Source organism: Teleopsis dalmanni, chromosome 1, assembly GCF_002237135.1.
Source record: "Teleopsis dalmanni isolate 2A chromosome 1, ASM223713v2, whole genome shotgun sequence".
Taxonomy (NCBI): domain Eukaryota; kingdom Metazoa; phylum Arthropoda; class Insecta; order Diptera; family Diopsidae; genus Teleopsis; species Teleopsis dalmanni.
In genome coordinates, this window is record NC_051846.1 from 96,074,925 (window position 1) to 96,084,221 (window position 9,297).

General features: G+C 34.2%; 2 protein-coding genes across 2 annotated transcripts; both read left to right on the plus strand.

Annotated features, from left to right (window-relative positions):
- Positions 1-1,060: 1,060 nt before the first annotated feature.
- On the plus strand, positions 1,061-4,608 carry LOC119689235. The gene is made up of 3 exons (XM_038104024.1): positions 1,061-1,151; positions 2,965-3,845; positions 4,570-4,608. The coding sequence occupies exons 1-3, from the start codon at positions 1,061-1,063 to the stop codon at positions 4,606-4,608; spliced, it is 1,011 nt and encodes a 336-aa protein (XP_037959952.1).
- A 1,015-nt stretch (positions 4,609-5,623) lies between these two features.
- On the plus strand, positions 5,624-9,129 carry LOC119689243. The gene is made up of 2 exons (XM_038104036.1): positions 5,624-6,939; positions 6,984-9,129. Exons 1-2 carry the CDS (start codon positions 5,624-5,626, stop codon positions 9,127-9,129), a joined length of 3,462 nt encoding a protein of 1,153 aa, XP_037959964.1.
- Positions 9,130-9,297: the final 168 nt, after the last annotated feature.

Consider the following 9,297-nt stretch of genomic DNA (forward strand, 5'->3'; position numbering starts at 1 on the left):
AAGCAAGAAGCAGTGCAAAACTCTTAGAAAAACATGTTTTAGATCTTTCAGGTGTACAATACTAAAACTAAAACCATTCTGTGCTCAATAAAAATATTAAAAAAGTAGTAAAATAACAATCCTGTGATAAATTCTTATATCAACTTATTGGTCAACTATACCAACTGCCAAGTTCCTAATTCAGTCTTTAGGAATTCCAAAATAGTTGAAACGTGTTCAGAACAGTCAAATGAAAATCTAAACTATAATTGGTCTTGCATAGGCCCGCAAGCAGAAAAGTATAAAAAATACCGTAAGAGACTTTCAGCTACACAAATTCTTAGATCCAAATTAATAAATTAAATGTAGAAATTTGCTTTCAAAGATTTTCTTAAATTTAAATGAAATTATTAATAAATTTTATTTCTTTTAAGCTCAGCGATATTTTGTAATTAATATTAAAGTTAGTTACAAATTCGTTAGAGACAAGAGTATCAGCAGAAAAGAGTAAAATTCTATGTACAACGCGGAGTGAATAAAAAAGATATATAAAAAGATAAGTTCCATTACATCATAATTACATAGATATGAAGTAAAACAGATGAATACGGATCATTCATTGCGACAAAATCACACTATACCTATGCCAATGCACGAAACAATTGAAATAGTCTTAGTCAATCTTATATATAAAAATGAATAGAAAAATGTGTTGATAAGCGCATAACTCAACAACGCCTGGACCAATTTGGTCAATTCTTTTTTCTAAATGTTCGTTGAAGTCCAAGGATGGTTTTTACGGCGGGAAAAAAAATCGAATTATTGCTATTCAATAAAGTTCTAATCTTCTTTCTTATATATAAAAATGAACTCAAAATGTGTTTGTAAGCGCATAAATCAACAACGCCTGAACCAGTTTGGTCAATTCTTTTTTTTAAATGTTCGTTGAAGTCCAAGGATAGAGTTTACAGCGAGAAAAAAATCGAATTATTGCTATTCAATAAAGTTCATATTACATTACAAACAATCACTGTTGTCTAAGCACAATTTGCTTGTGCTTGTGACAAAATTTATATTCGATATGCCTCCTGTAAGACGAAGTAATTTGGGTAGAAGAACCCGAAATACTACAAACCAAACTAATTACCCATCTAATCATACTGCTCAAGAACGTGATTACCGAAATGCACTTGAAAGAATTCAGATTAAGTTGTTTAATCATTATCTCCACTATCCAAGCAAGCCACCCACTTTTTATATATTTGTCACCTTTAAGTTTTCACTGCCCCTTTAGATTATTTTCCAATCAGGTTTGAACCCTAAGTTCGCTTCTTAGTTTGAAACCCTCTGGCAGACATCCCAGTCTGGGTTTTTTAGTGAATCCCAGAAGGGTGACCAAAGTATTTGGAAGAGAAGATACTTTGGTCACCCGAACTGAACCCCACACACCAGACTGTTCTGTTCAGCAGATTTTTTTGCCCCGACTATAAAATAGGTAGGAACAAAAAACTGCCACATTCCAAATCTTTTTGACAGAACGAAGTCTGTTATTTATATAATAAAATAATAAATTGAACAATGAAAACATTAAAGTTTACACATTTATTAAAACACATTTATATAAATTTAATTCACACAAAATGGTTACAAACAAGTAAAACGAAATTTCAATATGATATGATCAATAGACGCAAATAAGAACTTTATTCAATAATACAATTAATATATAGTATTTAAAGGGTTTAAGATAGCAAAATCACATATTACATTTTTTTAGCGTCCTTTGCGTAAATAAAAAAGAATTTTTCATTTAAATTAGTCCACTATTAATCAGCACACAAATACGCAAATTTTGACTACTCTTAGAATTCAATACTCGAAAAAATCGATCTTTTGATTTAGCTAGTGGTTAAAACAAAGTATGAAACATGAACCGCAGATGGACAATATAATAACATTCAAAGTTATAAAGCATTATTTTCTGCAATTATAAATTACATATTTGACCTTAGTTATTGTATTTTTAACTTTCTCTAATGTAATAAACATAAAAAATCTAATTTTTTAATTAGACTTTAAAAAGTCAATATTTTGTTAAGGTTCCTAAAACATGCAAACCATATTTAATTTGCAAAACCGTGAGCATGTTAGACAAATTATACATGATTAAAGTTATTTTATTAATACGACGTATCAAACTTACATTTTTTTAATATTCTGGATTCAGTAAAACTAACAAAAAATCATTGGTAATAAAACTTCATAGTTAAAATTTGTTTCTATGGTATAAACTTAATTAAAAAATAATATATAACTTATTTAAATATTTAAACTATTACTCACATAATTTTGTTGTCAATTAAAAACACCTTTATTTAAGAAATAAATAACTAAAAAGCTTTAAAATGATCAGAAACTCATGAAAGTTGAAGCAAGTTACTTATGAAACTTTTGTTGCTATAACATGAATGTATAATAAAAAATGGCATATTAAATTTTGCCTGCTTCTAATGTTAGCAACACATTTGTAATGTAGATAATATATCTCTATATAGCACATATCACATATCTAACAATAAGACAAAAAGTTCAATAAATACATTTAAACTAACTTTCTAAAGTAGGGATTTCATGCTACAATATTACCTTCACAAATCGTGCTATATCACTTCTAATGAAATAAAAAAATTTACCTTTTATACAAAAAAATTTAAGGGTATTAAAAGTTCATATCAACAAACTAGTACTGAGTACATAAATTCGTAAAGTCATTTGTAATTTTTACAGTGTAACTAGGTAACTGGAAAAGTTTTTACAAATTCATATGGCAACGGACGAAAAAAATAACCAATCACACCAAATTAAATGACAAATTTAACCAATTATAATTTAATATAATATATATAATATAATATAATATAATATAATATAATATAATATAATATAATATAATATAATATAATATAATATAATACATTGGATAAGGTAATATTGGGCACTTTTTTATCCCACATTATTATGTAATTAAACCAGATAGCACAACTACTAAATTATGTGTAGTTTTTGATGCTTCAGCTCGTACATCATCAAAAGTGTCATTAAATGAGTTATTTATGGTGGGCCCTACAATCCAAAATGAACTTGTAATAACATTATTAAGATTTCGATTATATCAATATGGAATAACGCCTGACATAACAAAAATGTATAGACAATTTTGGCTACATCCAAGTAATCGCAATTTTCAACTAATTTTGTGGCGTGAGCATAAATCGCAAAATATTTCAGTTTATCAACTGAATACTGTTACATATGGTACGAGTTCTGCTCCATTTCTTGCAACTCGGTGCTTACACTACATTGCAGATAACTATCCTTACCGTAAAGAAACAGGTAAAATGATATTAAAAAGGGATTTTTATGTCGATGACATGATCTCAGGAGCAGATGACTTGGAGACATTGCAAGCCATCAAAAATGAAACTACCGAAATATTGGATTTTTACAACTTATCGTTAACAAAGTGGAATAGTAACAATGTTAACATCACTGCACCAAATGTTAAACTTACAGATATTGAGACTGCAAGAGATATGGCATGCCCACTTGGAATGTTATGGAATACGAAAGAAGACTATTTTTGCTTCACTTTTCAATCAACCAATATACCAGAAAGTCATACTAAACGAAACATTTTGTCATTAGCATCATCTTTATATGATCCTTTGGGTGTAATTAGTCCACTCATCATCAAAGCTAAGATTTTGTTACAGCAACTATGGATAATTGGATGTGATTGGGATGAATCCGTACCTCAAGAAATTTACACAACATGGAACAAAATTCTTGCTGATTTGCATCAAGTGGTACTTCTTAAAATTCCTAGGTTCACTCGAATCAAGAACTCAATTAACATGCAAGTACATGGCTTCAGCGACGCATCAATTAGAGCATACGGATTGCCCAATTTGGACATAATAATGACAATATTTTAAGTAATATATTATAAATTATATATTTCATATTAATAATATTCTATTATTTTTGTTTTGTTGTCAAAGCAAATTTTCATTCTCATAATGTTAATGACTTGATGTCTTAGCCTTGAACGGTGGGTTAAGATATCAAAATTTATCAAAACAACAACAACAGTTGTATATCACACGAGCACACTTTGCTCGTCATATGAAACTGCAGATAAGCCATGCATTTAGCATGTGCAATTCTTTAATATAGAACATTATGAGAAATTAAATTTGCTTGTGCAAGGTCAGTATTGTACTTATTAAATAATAATTATGTTTGTAAAGCAAGCTGGTATATGGACTTAGTTCAAGGTTAAAAGGAAATAAGTTTATAAGCATATACCAGGTTGCTAAGGAAATTACGCAAGTAATATTCTTTTTTGTCAATGCATACAATTTCCATGAGAACTGTGACCGTTCCCACAACTATGCTGAGCGATACCTAATCGCTACTTTAATGCAGCTTAAGGTATAGGGCATTATCGTGGGAATTGTATGCATTAACACCTTCCCAAATGTGTATAAAAACTCAACATTTTTCTAATAAATTTATCATTCAATACAGAACAGCCCTTGCGTTTTAATTAGTTCAAGTGCTTATTAAAACTCAATTGCAAATAGGTTCATGTGCCTAGTTGCTCAAAAAATATTGTTATTGTTTGAATCCACCTGAAGTTGGTTTAAGTGCCAAATTCAGATCTTGCAATAGGAACTGGTTCAAGTGCCAGATTCCTAATCATAAGCAACACTGAATCGATTCAAGTGTCGATTCAGTTTCAATAAGAAACGACTTATTGAACATTTTTGGTGACCCCGACGTGATTCACCGTAAGGATCACGTTTTCATCAATCCAGTGAACCTGCTCAGAAGGACCACGTTATCATCAATCCAGTGAACCTGCTCAGAAGGGTATTATTGCTGTATTTACAACCATGGAAGTCATGGCAGAATTGATTGCCAAACAATCAGAATTGGGAAAACAAATCCAACAACTGATCACTAACTTCAAAAAGGACTCAAAAGAGAGGAAGACTTCCCCTCGCTACTATGAAGAGCGTATTAGGGAACTCAACGAATTATGGGAACAATTTGATCATAACGACACACAAATCAGGAATTTGCCAGATTTGGATACGAGCGTTTCATATTTTACCAACAACTATTTTCAGGAAATCAAGGGATTATTTGAAAAATATGAACAGATTTTCGAAAATGAATTATCAACCAAAATACCTCCAACACCTTCCTCAAAGGAGTCAGCAACGACAGCACGTCAACCGATGCCGTCACCGAGGGAAGGACAATATAGCACGAGTATAACACGAATGATACACAAGCAAGGTGCAATTTGTGTATCACTGAAGCGACTCATAGCAGGCATCAATCGTCAAACAGGCGTTGAGATGAAATCCTTTTATGAAGTGAATATGGGAAGAATTGAGAAGCTATGGAATGAGATTGAATCCATTAATTTTGAAATTTGGGAGTAAATAATGAACAATTACAACAAGAAATCAGAAAACCAGACAGCGCTGGGATATCACTGCCTAAGGTAACAATACCAAAATTCGATGGCGATTATTTGAAGTGGTGTCAATTCTATGATTTGTTCACCGAAATGATTCACAAGCAGCAGCTTTCTAACGCTCAGAAAATGTGGTATCTCAAAGGTAGTTTAACAGGAGAAACAGAAGGTTTAGTCCGACACCTGTCAATAACCAACGAGAATTATCAAACGACATGGAATTTGCTACAAAAACGATATCACAACAAAAGAATTATTGTAGCAACAATCATTCAAAGAATTCTAAATCAACCAATAATATCAACCAATCCTTCAGCGACAGAAATAAGGACACTCCATGATGTTACTTTTGAAGGATTGCTGGCACTGAAGAATGTGGGACTCGAAACTGATTCATGGTCGCCGCTACTGCTTCATAGTTTGCTCCTCAAACTAGATAAGCAGACTCGCATTTTGTATGAACAGTCGCTGACTCATCCAAGAGAGATTCAGTCGATTAAGGAGTTCATGATTTTCCTGGAATCACGATTCCAGTCCTTAGAGGCGATTGGTCATAGGGAGCCATGCTCAGCAAAAACCCTTACCACAACTATGGGAAAGGCAAATATATCAACCTGTAAGATCTGTAATAATGGATCACATCCGATATATTATTGCAAAACATTCTTGCAATCAACACCACAAGGTCGTATCAAGACAGTACAAAAACTTAGACTGTGCTTGAACTGCTTACGTACAGGCCATAGGGCAGCAGAATGCAAAAGTTCCCGGTGCAACAAGTGCAGCAAGAACCACAATTCGTTGTTGCACTTATCAGAATCTTCCAAGACAACACACAAATCGATCAATGTCAAATCAGATTCATTGGTTGAGAAACCTGGTCATCAACCTTCTACTGTAATCACAGCATTAATACAAAATAAGGGATACGTTCTCCTTAGTACAGTTAATATGAAAATAGCTACGTTTGATGGTGATTTCATTGAGTGCAGAGCAATACTCGATTCTGGATCACAAATAAACTTAATCACAGAAAAACTGGCAAGAAAATTAAAATTGCAGTTACACTCATCACCGTTATGGATAGAAGGAATTGGTAGAAGCAAAAGGGACACAAAATACAGTGTGACAACAAAAATTCAATCTCGAATTAATGATTTCAATGTAAATATCAACGCATTCGTGATGCCTCGAATTATCTCAGCCCAACCAACACAGTGTCTGGATACTTCTGGTTGGTCAATTCCTCAGAATATAAAATTGGCTGATCCAGACTTCGCGAATCCAAATCAAATTGACTTATTAATTGGAGCAGAATTCTATCACAGCTTTTTATCGATTGGTCAAATCAAAATAGGTGAGGGTCTACCTGCACTTCAGAACACGGTTTTCGGATATGCAGTGGCAAAGTTAGCAACGGTAAGCAAAAATTACTTACCTGTGGCATGTGCAGCGAAGCTGACGACGAAGCATTGGATAATATACTTACTAAATTCTGGCAATTGGAGGAAATCAATCAAACGGATGACAAATTCACTGATGCAGAAAAGAAATGTGAAGAATCTTTTGCTCAAAACACTCACCACAATCATGAAGGGCGATTTGTCGTGAAATTACCATTTAAGGAGGATACAACTGTTATTGGTGAGTCCATGCAGATGTCGATGAATCGGTTTTTTAGTCTTGAACGTCGGCTGTTGAAGAATTCTGAACTAAAGAAGATGTACGTTGACTTCATGCGAGAGTACGAACATCTCGGCCACATGGAAAAAATTAATCAGGATGATATAATGCATCCACATTACAATTTGCCACATCATTGTGTAATCAAGGCAGATAGTACTACAACAAAGCTTCGAGTGGTGTTTGATGCATCTGCAAGAACATCAACCGGAGTCTCACTCAATGATATCATGCATAATGGTCCAGTCGTGCAGAACGAACTCTCATCCATTTTACTGCGTTTCAGGAAACCACGCTTCGTTTTTACAACAGATATTGAAAAGATGTATCGGCAGATACTAATTGATCCAAGAGATGAATATCTTCAAATCATTATCTGGCGAGAGTCAGCAGAAGAAAACTTGTGCTATTACAAATTAAAAACGGTAACGTATGGCACAACAGCAGCGCCGTATCTGGCAACTAAGTGTCTACAAACCCTGGCCAGAGAGCATGCCGTTAAATTTCCGCTTGGTTCCGCTACACTCAGCAAGGATTTTTATGTCGATGACGGTTTAAGTGGCTCAGACAGTCTCATGGAGGCAATTGCAACAAAGGATCAATTTATTAAAATATTGGCGACAGCTGGTTTCAAACCTCGCAAGTGGTGCGCAAATAATTCCCAATTACTTCAAGGACTGGCTCCAGAAGATCAAGAAGTGGATCTCGATGTCAGCAGTGAGTCACATAAGACAGTAAAAACTTTAGGCCTTATCTGGCTACCAAAATCTGATCAATTTTCAATAAAAACTAACGGACCTACACACAGCAAAATAACAAAGAGGACCGTAAGTTCTGAATTGGCGCACATTTTTGATCCACTTGGATTAATGGCTCCCGTAGTAGTGAAGGCGAAAATATTTGTTCAAAAACTGTGGCAGTTAAAACTTTCGTGGGATGAAGCTCTGCCTGCTGAAATGCATACTCAATGGACCCATTTTCGTCAGAGCTTATGTGAAGTAAATAATGTAAAGATTCCACGACATATATTTCATCATAAACAACCAAGGAATACTCAGATTCATGTATTTACTGATGCCTCCGAAAGAGCCTATGGAGCTGCCATTTACATCAGAGCCGAAATGACTGATCGAACTATCTCAGTTCAGTTACTTTATTCAAAATCACACGTCGCTCCACTAAAAACGCAGACAATACCAAGACTTGAGTTATGTGCGGCTTTACTAGGAGCACAATTGGTAGTAAAGGTAAAAAAGGATTTGGAATATGAACATCATCCGATATATATGTGGACTGATTCTGAGATAACATTGCATTGGATCAATTCAGAACCATCAACATTCCAAACTTTCGTTGCTCATCGTATCAGTAAGATTCAGCAATTAACACTAAAGGAACAGTGGAGGCAAGTCAATACTAAACAAAACCCAGCTGATTTATTATCCAGAGGTGTAGATCCAATTTACATTCAGAAGAATGCAATGTGGTTTTATGGGCCACTTTTCCTTCATGGAAATCAAGAATGCTGGCCCCAACCATTCCGTCAGGAATTGATAACATCCGACCATATACAAGCGGATGTCAAAAGGAAGGTACATGTGCTTACAATTTCACATGATGATGAACTAATCAAAATGATTTATACGATAAGGCATGGAAACTCATTCATAAGGTTGCAACGAATTCTTGGCTATGTGTTGAGATTCATCAAAGGGTTACGTAATAAGAGCAAGCACAACGACATCAATTTGACACCATTAGAACTGGATGAGTCATTACTCATAATTATAAAAGCCATACAGCTAAGTGATTTCAATGAAGAACGACATCAACTCTTAAAGAAAAGGGATCTGAAGGGAAGCAGGAGTCTCCACGGACTTTCTCCATGCCAAACACCCCATGCTGCTGCCATATAACGATCCAATAGCTAAGCTCATAATGAAACATTTACATGAGAAGGGACTTCACTGCGGACCGCAAACATTATTAGCCCAGTGCAGGCAGCGATTTTGGCCAATAAAATGCAAGATTATGGCTCGATCCATTGTGCAACATTGTGTACAATGCACTCGAGTACGCCCACA